A 16,046-nucleotide genomic window follows, 5' to 3' on the forward strand; every position below is an offset into this window, starting at 1 on the left:
CTCAAGGGCACAACGGTGGAAGGCGGGAATTGAACCGACAACTTTCAGGCTACTGCACGCTAGCCCAGCTCCTTAACCACTACACTACCACACTAATAAACACATTGATATATAACTAATATATGCATGCCTAATTCCACAAACACATACACCCTCACAAATATTGATCTGTACTTGAAGGAAGGAAGTAAGGTAGGAAGTGAGAGAACAATGATGCCTGGAGCAGGGGAGAGATCCCATGGGGCTCATTTACAAAAGGATGTGGGATGACTGAGAGAAATATGGGAGTTAAAAATATGAAGGTTTCTGATGAGACAAAATCTATGTCTAGCTTCTATTTTATTTGTTTTAAATGACAGATATATTAAACAATTTTAAAGCCGTTTCCAGCTTACCTGGTAATGTAGTTTCCCAGAGAAGCCCAGAGGGGGACAATAGCAGCGCCAATAGCCACTGCCGCCGGCACCAGGGTATAGTATCGCTCCCAATAATTGGTTGAAACGAATAGAGCATAAATACCAGACGCCAAAAACATCATCCACTTGGTGCCCAGAAATCTGGAAAAAGAAAATAAAGTGAAAGAACCATGGTTTGCATGGATAGACCATATGGGCATGGATGTGATGGCAGGTAGGAAGTGAGAGGATCCTATTTATACAGTCTATACATTTGTGTGCGGAGGAAGTAATTTATAATAACACTAATAACGATCTAATAACATTTGATTCTAATAATGCCAACTCAAGAGCACTGATACATGGACATTCTCCTTGGAAGCTTTGTTGTCATAATGTAAAGCTACACAGTTTCATCTTGAAATCCCCCAGCTCTCAGCAGAATCACACCTGTACTACCAGCAATGACATAAACAGGGCTATGAGGGGCAAGAGGAGGTTGTACAGATGAGACGGAAGATGGAGGAGAGATACCTGATGAGCACGGGGGTGTATAGCAGGCCAATGATGGGTGTGACATTAATACCCATCAGCATCTTGTTATCAATGTCCTCCAGGCCCAGAGTGCCATACTTCACCTCTCTGTAGGTCTCGTCATAATGCAGAATCAACTGCATCTGCAGCAGGCCTACACAGCACCAGAACATTATTCAAAATACTCATCAGAGAAATGTTGTTGTAAGTACAAAAATCACTGTCATAACACCATTACAAAGTCAATATTTCAAATGTTAAATCATGTCTAAAATCTGAGGTACTTCTTGGGAGTAATCATAATCACATCACACAGCATTTTAATATTTCTCATACTAGATCATGCCATTAGGCTACTGGGCGTTCAACTATATAAACATCTGACGTGGATGGAACTAATTGAAAAGGAATTATGCATATGCACACCCAAATAAACACTGTAGACAATCATGCCAGCTACACTGGCTCCCACCACATTTTTCACCACACCCAGCCGCTTCCGTCTGTAGTACTTCCTCTCCTCCTCCTCTTCATCATAGTCTGGGTGAGGGCCCAGGAATTCTTCCACCTGTGGTTGGCAGACAGTTAAAACAATTGTCATAATTTATTTCCAATCAGTGAACGGGAAAACTACTTTCTACAACTCTCAATCACCTCATCAAGGTATACTGCTCAAAAAAATTAAGGGAACACTTCAATCATACACTGAATCTCTGGTACTCTGACACGGTTTGGTTCTGAGCACAAGTAAAACTTTTGAGGCAAGTGTTTTATTTTGCAACAACTGTCAGACATTCTGTGAATGTAGTTTGAGAATGGAGAAAAGGGTGGAAGGTTTCAAAAATTGTGTTTTAACAATTGTGGAAAACTGTAAGTGTTTACAGTCTTAATTTTTGAGCAGTATATTTACAAAACTAAAAGAGGTAAACTACAGCCACGTGACGTGGAGAAGCATTCTCACTGAATCCAATTAATTCCTCAAAACATTTGATTACAAATGGCACAACGAGGCAACACAAGGAAAAGTTGCTTATAGCCTACTGGCAATTCACCTGTTCTTGGATGTTGCCTGCGGCTTCAGGTGCTGCGGGACCTTCCCCATGTCCATTGGCAGGTGCTCCAGGAACCTCAGCCTCGCGGTATACGTTATGTTCTGCAGCTGCGTCTGCCATCTAATGGCCGTTTTATGCAAGTGCGTACTGCACAGACCCAATGAAAACAGGGAGTGGAACTGGGAAGTGAAATTATGGAGTTTGGTTGATTTGAGTTCGGTAAGAGCCCGTCTTATTAGACATTCTCTGGTTCGGTTTCATGGGTGCACTCGCACCGGCGCTTTACATGGATCATTTTAGATTAAAATATCCAACCCAACGCTGTATAACGCTGAAATATAAACGACGATCATGCAATTTGTTTTAAAGTAACTTTAACGTCATTCATAAAATAGGCTTAAAATGTAACACTAGCGACATAAATTGTGTACATCTGCTTATTTAATACACCCCCGAAACATTGGACCCCCTGGGTCCCTTATATCTGTGTAGGCAACTCACCTTGTAGCCTACTCACGATGTAGCCCATCCGATGTAACCTCCCAACTACTTGAAATGACAATTGCTGAACATGCCTTTGACACACTGTTGGCAGAAGCTATCCAAAATAAGCCCCATGTGAAGGGAAACGAAACTTCACTTTCTTCAGTTCCCCATATCGACCTTTCCGCCCCACTTAAAGAGACAGAACGCTTTTTTTTCTTGGTGCAGTGAACCACGCAATATTTACATAATCTACTACATGACTTGAGTTCATAACACTTTATACTTATTTATTTCTTCTTGATTTTAGTATTATCTTATTTTGGACTTTTTAATAGCCTTTGTGTATTTATTTGTGTATTTATTTATTCTAGTTTTATGAGCATTGTAACCCTTTTTCCCTGGCTTGTTTCTTACTGTCATCTTACATCCCCCCTTTTTAATTTCATTTTATTTGTCAATCTCCCTCCTTTGGTTTTTTGTAAGATAGCCTTACCTGTGAAGCACTTTGGGTCAACCTTGTTTTAAATGTGCTATATAAATAAAGTGACTTGACAACCATTGACGTCATTCGTCTTCAGCACCATATGCCAACCTTGCAGAATGTTCTGCTTATTAATATAGCCCCATTCAGCAACTAACTACAAACATCAAACAACAAAGTGTATAAACCCCCTTCAGGTCCACGTCACAGAAAAGGTGTGTGGATGTCAGGGTCAGAAAGCTTTCATCCCATTGAATTGTGTGTGAATTGACTGAAACGTCACGAAAAATGCTTACTTGTACTACGTTTTTACATGTATACACGCTGGGCTTGTCAACCAGATAGCATACGTCAGGCTAATGAATTTCTGGCCACTTGTTAACATCGTCTACCCATTCTGTTATCAGCTCAGTATCAGGCAGACAATTAGCTAAGACTAATTTATTAAGGTACAGTTTGCTAACCTGACTCTCGCCAGATGAATTTCGTTCCGCCTAGCTCGAAATTCATCTGGCGAGTGTCAGGTTAACGGTTTGCGGCCCTTAGGTCACAATGAGAGTGCATACCCTGACAGCTCAACATGTCGGTCTATTAGCTGCGCCATTTCTCTTACCCCATGCTGTGTGGGCACCCAACCTAGGCTCTGGATGATTACAAACATTGAAGGGGTCTATGGTTACTGTACAATCACAACTTTACACATTTGTACAGAGTTATTTGTTAGTATTATTATTTATTAGCATTTAATAATTAACATAATAAAAACAGACACGTAAACAAACCAACACAAAAAGATTGACCATTGTCCACTGCACACATCCAAAGTGGACCTGGTCCCCATTCATCTAGGATTCAAAATATATTATCTGATGTGGCAAGAAAGAAAATCCCCCATCGTTTTCATCCCTCTTTTCTAAACTGTGTTTGTTCATAACCTTAACAAAAACATAACAAACAACAACAAAAAAAAAAAAACCTAGTCACAGAACAAAACTTACAACACACTCAAACCCCGCCAAACCATCTTGACCCTCTACTTTAACTGCTGGAACTCTTTAAGATCAGTGCCACTTGAGCTGTACCCCCAAATCCACACATGCGCTCAGTTGATGTTTATCCAGTGCTAACAGCAGCCTTCCTCATCATCTCCTCATCTTGCACCGAGAGCTCGGTCAGCTTGCGTCCTAGCCGCTCATGCAGGTCCAGGTACTTAGCAACACAGCGGTCAAGGCATACAGCCTCACCCTTGGACAGCTCCGCCTCTTTGTAGTGGGGGGGCACGCACTTCCTGTGACATGCGTTGGTCATTCTGCAACAGAGTACAAAAGCAGACGTTGTTCGTAAATTTACAATATGCATTGAGAGACTGGACATCAATGCAACCGACCTGCCACTGGGATGAAGTTGCTAAGAGGATAATATGTAGTACTGTCAAGCATCAGTGTGTGTCCAGATGCAATGTCATCCAAGAATCAAATTAACTGTCAATGACGTTTTCCTATGTGTTATCACAGCTTAACAACTAAAATTAGCAATGCAGGATGTCTCAAGTCTATTATTAAAAGAACTAAACTGAATTCAAAATAGTAGCAAAAATCCTCTGCTTTAACCCTCTCTGCTAGTAGTGCTCAAGTTCTGCTGCTGGACCCCCTTTCTCAGCCTCTCCTATCACTTTTACAAAGAAATACTCCAGAATACTTAACTCAGACGTGTCCTGCTAGAACTGCTACTAATAAGTGGATTTATGTACTCATCAGGTTATAAAGAAAACATTAAGGGAGCAGCCTAGGACTGTCGTTAATTCACGCATTTAAACATAGGACCTATCTGACCATTAAGGCGAAACACCAACATAGTTACTTCTGCACTGTGGGCACACATTTTGAAAGTGTATGGTGTAGACTTCACACAAATGCTTAATTTGCACTACACCCTTGTCATTTTGTTGCCACGTGACTGCAAATAGCCAAGTTTACGACAGTCGTTCATTGAAAGTAAATAGCTAACGTTAGCTAGGATAGCATGAAACCAAGCTGTGTCCTATCTAATAACTTAGATACTGCTAATTATAAATACGTATTTTGTAATACGTGACTGCATACGTTTTCTATACACAGCTCCTTGACGAATTCCATTCCAAACGTTGAATGCATATCATATTGCGCTTACCCGTACGTTCAATTAATTTACTTTTGACTAGTGCTAGCCTGCACACTGCTAATACTGACCGGTTGTACATATCTGCCATCATTTCCACTTCAAGCTCCGCCGCCAACTGCTGTGCTTTCATTGGGTCCATCTCTGCATATAAAGGACTGATTTCCACACGACAAAATGCAATGTCCAAACAACTGGTCTCTGAAAGACTCCCGACAGGCTAACGTAACCTTCACAACCTACCACGCAGAAAACACATGTGTACCTCCCCCATTCAACACTGGAAGCACTTCCGCATGGAATCGTGACGCAACCTCCGATCTGGCTCGATGGTAGGTGGAAAGTATTGATATGTTTGTATACCATAAAATACACAAATTGGGAAAATATACGTATTACTCAACACAGCATATTATTTTTTTTCATAAGAACTACCTAAATTTTTTTTTTTTTCATTTCATCAACCAAGAACGACCAGGAGTTTGCCCAAGAAAATTATGCCATATTAATAAACCCCAGAAAAGTATTTTAAATATAACATGTGTAAGCAGTAAATGCATAAGAAAAGAAAGAAAGGGGGAAAGGGAACGAAAGAAGTTCAGACGCACCTGATCTACTGTTAAATCCAGGTTGGAGGACGGCAGATGTTTAGCAGTGACTGAGGGGAGTTTAGTCAATATCCACAGTAATGATGTCAACATCTTCATCAATCTCCTCAACATCAGATGGTTCTCTACCAACCAGTCCAGATTCAAACACAGGCAGAGTCACTGGAGAACCACTCATAACGTCCACATCCTCTTCAAGGTCTTGGTCCTCCTGGTCCTCTTCCTCTTCATCACAACTTCCTGTTGAGCCCTCTGTCCACTTGCGAGCTCGTGACGCCTTTGCCCCAGGTTTTGCAGAAATGCGCTGAGGTGGCGCTTGCTGGCTGTTGGTGTCACCTTTGTTTGCAGGGTATATGAAGTGTCTGTTGAGGTGGCATTGCATTGGAGCTAGATAGATAAGAGACAGGGACAAAGTGAGCTCAGACCAACAGAGGCTCAATCACATAACTGTGAAAAATGCACCAGAAATATAGACCAGCCTGCCCTAGTGCCTTATTAGAAGTAAATTTATTTTGAAAGAATAAAAAAAAATCAATATTTTCTGATTTCAATTTCAAATATTTTCATGGTTACTTTAAAATTGTAATACATCCTTGTTACTCTGTAAACTCATGGTTACTCTGTAACTCATGGTTACTTTAACATTTTAATATTTCCTTCTTACTCTGTAAACTCTATTTAGAGTGTGGATTTTAAAACAGACATTCAAGGACAATCTTGCACTTTGGGAAACACAGATCAAAGATTTTCAAAATGTTCAAATCAATTGAGAAACTTAAAAAAATAGCCAATAGTGAAAATAGTGGTTAATTGTAGCACTATTATGGTTGAAGAAAAGTATATCAGTTGAGACTGAATACGTGTGGACACAAGAAATATATGGTAAAGAGTAATGAATACCACACATAATTCTGAAACACCTTCATTTGTTGTGGTTTCATCAGTCTCCGCAGACGTGCTCGTTTCCTTTTCTTCCAGACACTGACGATTCTGGACATCCCCCTCCTTCTTCCCCACGGCTTCTGCTTCTCTTTTCCTTTTCACCAAATACCCCTTCCTTTCTAACAGCTCTCGGAACCTTTTCAAGGTCTGTGAGGGCGTGGGAGTACTGCCGTTGGATTTCATCTCGGCCACTGAGGTTGGTTTCAGCTCCGAGCTGCTTGCTAACGTGTCCCTTTGGACATTGTTAGCTTCTGCACTTTGGTTCTTCATCACAGCTCCTGGGCTCAATGTGGGGCTCTGATGCTCAGACTTCTGGTTAGGGGTCTCATCTTGCGACTTCCCTTCGGCTAAGCTGTCTATGTTGTCTTCTTGGGCTTGCCTGTTTTTTGATGAGGTCCGATACCGCTGTCTGCTGGTAGGTGTCTCTAGGGCTGGTCTGCGTGGGCTGTTGACAGAACGTGCCTTCCTCACGGCTGTCAGTGACCTCACGGTTGAGCTCAGGACTCCAGGGTGAACCTGGTTCTTGGGTGGCCTACCTCGTTTACGCTTCGGAATTTCGGGACTGGACAGGGACTTTGAATCAGTCACCGATTTGGCGTGGCCTCCACCTTGCTTTGATCTGGCAACCTCTGACAGGTCTTCCTTTCGATTAGCGAATGCTGGGACTGATCTCCCCTTACTCCTTTCTGCCAAGGTGCTGCTGTGCCTTGCATTGGAATCAGTGTTCTGTAATCCGAGTCCAGGGGACACCCCAGCAGATGTCTTGTGGTCATTTTCCTCGACTGGACATATTCGCTTCGCCACCAATCTCCTTAGACCTTTTCTCAAGGATTGTTCCTTCACAGTGCTATTCTTTGGCTCTTCTATGGACCTTTGTCTCTCCAAACTCTGTTTTCTTGTAACTATAGACCTCACACACGATCCATCATCTATTCTGGATGCTTTCTGTCCAGAAATGCTAGACCCACTGCAAGTTTCAGAGTCTGGAGTTGAAAAAACATTGTTTTGAGCAAGCAGTGTTGTTTGCCTCCTAGTCCTCTTGACTGCAGGATGCTGACCTTCATCTGTTTGCGAAGGTGACTTGAGAAGAATAGAGTTCAGTGGGAATCGCAGGTCTACTGGTTTTAGAGAGAGCCATGGAGGAATATTAACAGGCTCCTGGCTTAGTCTTTGACCTGATGTTGCTGACTGGCCTGGGGGTTGGTTGTTGAGTCGTTGGGATTTAACAGTGCTTTCGTCTTCAGACTGGAGTGGAGAGAGACAGCTGCGGAGTCGCATCTCATCCAAATCTGGCGTGCAGCTGTAAGAGGCTCTTCCCTTTGGCTCTTTGCTGATGGGGTTTGGGGAGGGTAGCTTTCTCCAAGAGGACCAACCGTGGTGGGCAAGACTAAGTTCTGCATTGGAGAAGCCAGCATTCCCATCTGACTCAGGGAAGCCAAGACTTGCGGTGTTTGCACAGGCTCTTGCTGATTTGACGTGTGTGAAACTACATGAGCTGCTGTTCCTAGGTTCTACATGGCATGGTGTGGACTTTGATCCTGGATGATGGGATGATTGAACAGACTCCACACTTTCAGCTAATGAAGTGTCAAACTGGGACACCAGTGTTAGGTCAGAGCCTACTGCTACAGACAAAGATGGGGGGAAAAGATGGATTAGTATGTGTCATTTACAACACTGGGATCACACATCCACGAAACAACAATCTACAACAGCTAACAAGTTCAATCATACCTTTGTCCGTTTGTCCAGCTGATCTATCCAGATCACCATTCACCATGGATACTTCCATGGATACTTCTCCCAGCCAAGGGGTTGGATCCAACCCTGATGTGTCACCAGGGAGATATGGCAGTGGTCTCTGCTGGGGCCTGCTGTCGCCTCTCTCTGTGGTGATGGGCAGGAGGAAGTTGAGATCCATCATGATGTCATCCAGAAGCTTATCCATTTGCTCATCGCATTCCTCTGGCTGGGAGTGGGTCGGGGACAGGGCAGCCTTGTTATGGACCGATGGGCTACTCCTGCGACTTGCGGCCGGAGTTAGGGTGTGGACAGAGGTTATGACAAACTTGGAAGGGGAAGAAAGCCGTGGATCATGTGGTGGCGTGAGAACTGATGAGCCATTCTGCCTCTCTTCACTAGCAGTGAGGTCCTGTAGGGGCAAGAATGTGTAAACTGAAATTATTATTAATTCAGCTTCAGTTAGGGATTTTTGAAATATCGCCTCCGAGCACCTGAATGTACCATGATTGTCTAGCGTTACTCCATTAGGAGTGTGCCTAAACTGGAATACTGAGTTGGGCCATAATCTGGAATAGGTTTGACACATAGGGGAGGTGGGAGTCAGATATTTTACCAGTAAGTATCTAAAAGCCTCTACAAGAGATGTTATTTTGAGAAAAAACACTGTTAATGGAATTATAACACTTATAACACGACTGAACTCACATAAACTTAAACGTCAGTCCCATCAGTTCATGGGTATGCGGTTTCATATATACACAGGTGCTAAATTCATTGTGCGATAGGTAGAGGACTTCCTGCAGTGGCAAATCAACAAAAAAGCCTACTTAACACAATATGACACTGGATACAACAGCAATGCACAATTGGCTGGTGTGGTGGCAATCACAAGCATGCCACATGTTGGAAATAAAGGAAATAATAATAGACTACAGAACTGGGAGCCAGCCCCGCCAGTGTATGGTTATAAATGGAGAGGATTAGCCGAGTACAAGTACTTAGGCACAATAATAGATAATAAGTTGCAATGGAACAGTAATACCGGCACCATCTATAAAAAGGGGCTGCAGAACTAAGACAATTAAGACAATTAGAGTGGATAGAGATATTACTTTTCTATCACTCATTTGTGGAGAGCATGCTACTTTTTTGTTGTGTTGCCTGGTATTTCTCTTTGTCAGTGACCAACAAAAACAAACTGAGCAAGATAATTAACATGGCCAGCAAGGTTGCGGAGCAAAAACTAGACAGTATGGCTACGGCCTGTGAAAGTGTCACATCTGTCACATCCCCTACACCAGGCATATGAGGTGTTGCCATCAGGGAGGAGGTTCAGGCTACCTTCTTTCCAAACAAATCGAGCCAGTAGGTCATTCATTCCAACTAGTATTACATTGATGAAGAAGAAGTTACCTGCAGGACAGCACTTTAAATAACACCATGCACTTACTTTCCAGCTGGATTGTCATAGTATGCAAAACTGCACTTTATCATCCTATTTATGTGTAGTGGGGTCTGTGTCTTCTGTCCTGATGTATATGTGTGGGGGTGTGGTAGGGTGGGGGCGGTTGGGGTGAAGTAAATTCTGTTGTATATTCTGTCTTGTCTAACTGTCTTAAATGTCTTGTATAAATGTATCAAATGTACTGTATGGCGCAGAACAATTTTCCGAAAGGACAAATAATAAATCTATCAACCTATCTACCTGGGATCTGTAAAAGCCTTCCTTTGCGGTATAACATGTGTTACCAGTAGCATTAATGCACAACCAAAGAACCATAGCAACAAAAAAACATCATCACCTACATAACAGTCTTCGTGCCTTGTTGATGCCTAAAAACATACATAAGAAGGCTTCTTTCTCCAGCTATTAATATAAAAAATGTTGGGAACTTTCTGCAGAATTCTAAGGAGCCTATTATAAAATAAAATACATGATAATGTGAAATATAATTCATTTAACTACAAAATGGGTTACCATATTATTCAGCCTCTCACCTTCTGAGCTTGAGTGGTAGCAGGACTCATAGACAGCTTGACTTTCATGGCTGGGTCCTCCTTCATGCTCTCTATCTCCCAAAGGTCATTCTTACACTTCCTTTTAAATTTGATCTTGAGCACCTTCACTGGCTCCTCGGATGTGCATGCCACGTCCTGGCCGGGTTTCTCCTTCATGGTCATCAGCCTCTCACTCCTGCGCACCTTTGACGTGGACGCTTCATCTGTGCCGTCCTTGCTTACTTGTTCCTCGGGCCCAGGCTCAACCACTGTGCCTGCCTCCACACGGGTGTCGGCCCTCTCCTTCCCTACTTGCGATGTGGACACCAGGCTGTCATTGGGCTGGGCTGTGGCTGAGGAAAAGTCGTCGGACAAACGTTCAAAAGAGGGGTTGAAGGTGTTTGATGGATTGGCGATCAGGGAGTATGGTGGTAGATGATCACAGTGGACAGAGGGGGAGGGTATCAGTGAGACTTGGCAAGACCCTATGTTGTCGCTGCTCAGTGGGGGATCGCTGACAGGTGTCAAAATAACAAAAGTAGATGCGCGGGCGGTGGGGGAAACCTCGGCGAACTGGATCGCGGATGAGGCCGCGCTCCCATGTCCATCAGATGATGGAGAAAGCCACTGATCCGAAAATGCGTGCGCTTCTCGCCTCGAGGTCTGCGTGGCAGCATGCACAGTGGACTCTGCCTCAGTCTGGGTTGATTTATCCACGCCCTTCCCTTCTGGAGTTTGCCTGGTGGCGCTCCTCTGCTCAGCGCCCACCTGCACGCTCTCCTCCATCTCCAGCTGCAGCCCTCGGTCAATGCCTCTCCACTGCCTGCTGTCCTCTTCAAATGTGTGGATCAGGTGGCTCATGCCCAACCTGATGAACGCAGCTTTAACCTCCTCGTGCTCCCTCGGGCCCAGCCCTCTCATCTCTCCAGAGTACAGGTAACTTATCAGCTTCAACAGTGCCTGGGCACCAATGGCTGGCACCCTGATCAACCTTCTCTGGCCCACGGGGTAGGATGGAGAGGTCGAGAGTTCCCTATAGAGGAATGGACTAAAAGCAGCCAAGATGCAGCTATGGACAGGCACAGACATGCCTGCAGAGGAGGGGGAAAGAGAAGAATGTATTCTATGAGGGAGGATTTGCATAAGGTGGTGAGATCATGTTGCTTATTTCTGCCTTTTTTGTGTGCTAATCACTTACAATTGATTTGTAATCATATGTTTTACAATTACTGTAAATTCTGATTTGTTACTTCTGTTTCTAGCAGAGCATTTGGGGTCAACTGCGGTCCCACCAGACCAGCTTTTTCATCTCATTCATGCTCCATCTCCCCTCACCCTCTGTCTGCAGTAGCGTATCACACAGGATGTTGCAATGCTGCTGCCTCTGCAGCTCTCCAAGCAGCTGGAAAGCCACCCCAGGTTGCCTGTAGCGCCACATGTTCCCAGCTCGTCTGAGGAACACAGAGAATGATAAAATGGCAAACAGTCAATTTGGTGCCTAACCTACCTATGAAGCAGTTGACTGTGATTTAGCACGGTTACACAAATCTGGACCAGAGATGTCATCTGCACTCTTGCCATTGTAACAAAACCAACTATGGATGTGTGCTTTTCTCATGCCTGGTTTGATGAAACAACACTGCCTCCCTCAGATCAAATACAGTATCAGCTTTTGTTCTCTAATAATGTGATTACTTCCAGGTGCACTACACGTGAAAATACACTGCTTCAAGTCATCACTTACGACTAGCCTAAGCTAAATGCATGTGACTAACGTTATCTGCGCTTATATGCCTAATATCAATGCATGCATATTTTAAGTGACAAGGAAATGTATTCATCACATCAATATGGTTAGATGGCTGCTGTGATAACATTAGAATTTTAAAAAGACAGCAGATTAATCCTGTGAGTATCTTGCAGTGATGGGAGCATGCTTAAGTGTACTAGTGACAAGTAATTTAACAAATGAATAACACAGTCTTGCTAGCATAGTGAGCTAGAAAATCCAAAATACATTTATAATCAGCCACCTAAATAATCTACGAACTAAAGGAACATTCACATTAAGTTAGGCTTACTACTTGAAGTTTCATTGAGCGTGCTCCAATGGATTGGGAGAGCCGTCAAACATTGTTTAGCAATAAGCTAACGTTAATGATCTTATTCTTGCGCTATCCACCACAACTGGTTTTATCAATATGCACGTGTTTGCGAACAAGCTCATTTTTAAATGTAGTGGACTTCAGTAAAAAAAAAAAAAACATTGATTAAAAAACATTGATTAATAATAAAGGAACAAATGATCTCGAGCATTGCACGTGCTAACTTAATTCACATAATTTGTGCACGGAGGGCGTGAATCCACTTGGCTATGCTATTAGCTTGATGAATGAGCATCTTTGAATCTTGAATTTGCTTACTCAAAAGTTAACCAAGTTACCTACCTTTGAGCTTTTGGTCAAAAGCTCTCTTTAGCGGTTTTATCAGTTATCTAATGCCAGCAGGAAAATATACTTCCCTATATGTGCTCCACATTTAGAAACTTTGCTTCACATAACGTTATTGCTTGAGTTTTACACGTGCTGACGTTTGCGACCCATGAGTCATTTCAAAATGCTTCAGTTGCTTGCAGTTGACACTAGAGGGCACCTGTGTCAAACGACAGTGGCCGTCCTCTAAGTTCTCACCACTTGAAAGATTTGAACACTGAAATCAGCTGATCAACCCAACCAAATGCACCCCTTCACATTAGTAGGTATACATCTAAAAGAATAAACTAAATAAAGCTCAAGGATGTTGAAAAAAATCATTCTTTTATTATTAAAAACAGTATTGCTAGTTACATATTCCATCCATGAAAGAAAGGTGCAACTTTAAGAGCCAAGGCAAACAGAGATTACTCATCTGAAATCATTTTCTGATTAGTGTTGCAGAATCAGAGCAATAAGGACTGACGAAAGGTGACATGACTTTTTTTTCTTGTTTTGTTTTTAATTAAAAGATATAAACCATAAATGTATTTAATTAAAAAATAAAACTGATTGCATATGCATTCACCCACAGCACCCACAGAATACCCCCAAAATCATAATATAAAAAAGGAAAAAGGACATAAAACCAAGAGGAAAATAATTAAACTTAACAAATATTCTCTTGTATATATAGTTAAATGTGCTTTTTATTTTTTAAATCTAAATATCAAGCTAGAATCAAAAATGTTGCCCTTGCCTCAATCAGACCGAGTGTTGCATTCTCCATTAGGAATTCAACAGATTCTTTGAACCACTTCCCTCTTGACACTCACGGTCACTTAACCAATGGAATATAGTCGCCACGGTCACTTAACCAATGGAATATAGTCTCCACGTCACTTTCAGTAATACGTAGTAACGGCCATCATGACACCGCTTGCTTGCACTTGTGGGTCAAATGATTAGTGTTAAATACAACAAATGACTCAACATGACTTTCTTAAAAAAAAAAATTAAAAAAAAAAAATGGAAACCAATAAAAAGGGTAAAAACAAAACAGTAAAATATTCCCCACCTCCTAGTGCTATAGTATCCATTCAGTAATTATCTACATCAGACTTTGTTACTGTGCATTTGGAATATGCAGTCTAAGGAACAAGCACTGTACTTCTAGGAACTCAAGAAACAAGCAGGGTTACACCCGAATCTGAAAAACCACCAGCCAATCCAAAACAAATAAAACTTGGCTACCGAAGACACAGTATGCAAGCAATACCACACATAAGGAGCAGTTGTAAAGCAACACTGCCATGCCCTTCAGAAAACCCTTTCACACACACACACACAGAAAATGTGTTGTGTCTACACACACACACACACACACATACACACACACACAAAAAAAAAAACAACAAAAAAAACAAACAAACAAAAAAAAAAAACCCCATCCGTGAGTGAGGCACTCAAAGACAATACAGCGGATTGTTGGATGCTGTCACATATTTACACATTCATGTATATTCAGACTTTGGAAAAGAAAGCATACCGGGTCAACAATCAAATCTGCTGTTTGCCCTTGCATAAGACAGAACTGCTTAAGAAAAACTGAGACTTAAGTCCAGCATCATCACAGCAGCCAGCAGCTGCCTACATCTCCATTAATTCTTTGCAGTGGCGCTTTTCTTCCAGTGCCCCCCCCCCCCCCCCTCTCCCATTGATGCCCTTCTGACATGGTCTCCTCAGAGACTATGGAATGTTGGGCAAAACTCCACAGGCGTTTCCATGATAACAGCTACCAACACATTCAACTAGCCAGTTGTGAACTGGGAATGGGTTGCAATGGTCATCTGGACTGAATTGGGGGGCAAAGACTAAAATTACAACTTGGCCCCTGCTTCTCTCCCAACATATATATTCATATATATTAAATGTAGTGCGGAACCATGTATTCAGTTTTGCGAGTGTTCTATGTACATTTTTTAACCCAGCGCCAGCAAATGGTAGACAGCCTTTGGCACAAAGCCAGTCATTTGTTTGACTCAGACAGCCGGATAAACCAGGACTAAGTTAGCGATGCAAAATCAATACACGGTTTACTATACAACTAATCGATAAACACTGTTGCACGTTTCTAATGAGCCTCCCAACCACCAATGAAAAAATAAATCATATTAAAATGAAAAGGAAAGGAAGATAGTAAGACAAAAAGGAACTTTTAGTTTCACAATATGACGAAGAAGTCCCTTGTGATTGTGTGTGAGTGTGTGTGTGTGTGAGTGTGTGTGTGTGTGTGTGTGTGTGAGTGTGAGAGTGTGAGAGTGTGAGAGTGTGAGTGTCACACTGTAGTGGTAAGTTAATCAGTTTGGTGATGGTAGTCACAGCTCATTGAGGAGTCAGTCTTAGAGGAGCTCAGGTTGTGAGAGTCAGCAGTGTGACAGAAGCCTGTGTGGAGGTGACCATTCGTCCAGAGTGTGGCGTCACTAAGGGAGGTAGCTAGGGAGGGGACTTTAGAGTGGTCATGACTTATGCTTTCATGGTTGGCTTGCTGAAAAAATTTCAGTAGCAGTTAGGCGAGATGGAGAGGGGGAGAGGGAGAGAGGAGACTGAAAGAGGATCTCCTCCTCCTTAGTGTTTTAGTAGGTCTGTCCTTAGCTATTCAGATGGCATTCTGTGGATGGTGAGAGAAGAAACAAAATAAAATCCCAAAAAAGAAACAGCAAAAGTTCTATAGTGTCTGTCCTTAGACAGTGGTCCTCAAGCTTTCAATGTGAATAGGGATTGGCGTTTTGAAATACATGGAGAGAAACAGAGAGAGACATAAAGAGATTGAGTGTCTTGTCTTGAATCACTACTAGCTGTTGTCCCTTAAGAGTCCCAAAGGCTCAGCAGGGACAGTAGGCAGGAAGAGGGCGCTCTCCTCGAGTAATGCAGACAATCAGTTTTTCTGTCGAGAGAGGGAAAGGAGAGTGAGATTAGCACAAACAAAACCAAAAGAAAAGAAGCAAAAAGACAGAAAGAATGTTCACAGGGATTACATCAAGTCTGCAGGGTTGAGTTGCTGAGGCACAAAAAAAAAAAGACGAAACCTCGTAACTCAAAGGAGCACTGCACCAACTAGGCAAACGGGTCATGAGGAAGTTGTGCCTGTCCTTTCTCAGTGTGCATATGCAGACAAA

General features: G+C 42.5%; 4 protein-coding genes across 12 annotated transcripts in view; all 4 read right to left on the minus strand.

Moving 5' to 3' along the window:
• Window positions 1-2,640, minus strand: part of unc93b1 (unc-93 homolog B1, TLR signaling regulator) — a 10,955-nt gene extending 8,315 nt beyond the window's left edge. For 2 of the 3 annotated variants that reach the window (XR_006032407.1, XM_042095504.1), the window contains exons 1-5: window positions 2,483-2,626; window positions 1,982-2,128; window positions 1,356-1,497; window positions 930-1,083; window positions 396-557 (exon numbers count right to left, since the gene is read on the minus strand). Coding sequence is in view for 2 of the 3 variants with exons in the window: in XM_042095504.1 (XP_041951438.1) it covers window positions 396-557; window positions 930-1,083; window positions 1,356-1,497; window positions 1,982-2,101 (578 nt within the window). In the remaining variant the exon portion in view is untranslated. Of the gene's footprint in view, window positions 1-395; window positions 558-929; window positions 1,084-1,355; window positions 1,498-1,981; window positions 2,161-2,482 lie in introns of all 3 variants that reach the window. The other variant, XM_042095519.1, reaches the window with a different exon arrangement.
• A 1,021-nt stretch (window positions 2,641-3,661) lies between these two features.
• timm10 (translocase of inner mitochondrial membrane 10 homolog (yeast)) lies at window positions 3,662-5,406 on the minus strand. The gene is made up of 2 exons (XM_042095538.1): window positions 5,177-5,406; window positions 3,662-4,257 (listed from the first exon to the last, which is right to left on the minus strand). Exons 1-2 carry the CDS (start codon window positions 5,245-5,247, stop codon window positions 4,062-4,064), a joined length of 267 nt encoding a protein of 88 aa, XP_041951472.1. The 5' UTR covers window positions 5,248-5,406; the 3' UTR covers window positions 3,662-4,061.
• Window positions 5,407-5,774: 368 nt separating this feature from the next.
• Window positions 5,775-13,047, minus strand: LOC121704586. The gene is made up of 6 exons (XM_042084965.1): window positions 12,844-13,047; window positions 11,732-11,847; window positions 10,397-11,487; window positions 8,390-8,807; window positions 6,634-8,280; window positions 5,775-6,100 (listed from the first exon to the last, which is right to left on the minus strand). The coding sequence occupies exons 2-6, from the start codon at window positions 11,832-11,834 to the stop codon at window positions 5,775-5,777; spliced, it is 3,585 nt and encodes a 1,194-aa protein (XP_041940899.1). The 5' UTR covers window positions 11,835-11,847; window positions 12,844-13,047.
• A 144-nt stretch (window positions 13,048-13,191) lies between these two features.
• The window catches only part of ctnnd1 (catenin (cadherin-associated protein), delta 1), a 29,025-nt gene continuing 26,170 nt past the window's right edge, over window positions 13,192-16,046 (minus strand). For all 7 annotated transcript variants that reach the window (XM_042087775.1, XM_042087740.1, XM_042087766.1 and 4 more), the window contains one exon: window positions 13,192-15,814. Coding sequence is in view for 1 of the 7 variants with exons in the window: in XM_042087756.1 (XP_041943690.1) it covers window positions 15,806-15,814 (9 nt within the window). In the remaining 6 variants the exon portion in view is untranslated. The remainder of the gene's footprint in view (window positions 15,815-16,046) is intronic.

The sequence above is a fragment of the Alosa sapidissima genome, chromosome 1 (genome assembly GCF_018492685.1).
Source record: "Alosa sapidissima isolate fAloSap1 chromosome 1, fAloSap1.pri, whole genome shotgun sequence".
Taxonomy (NCBI): Eukaryota; Metazoa; Chordata; class Actinopteri; order Clupeiformes; family Clupeidae; genus Alosa; species Alosa sapidissima.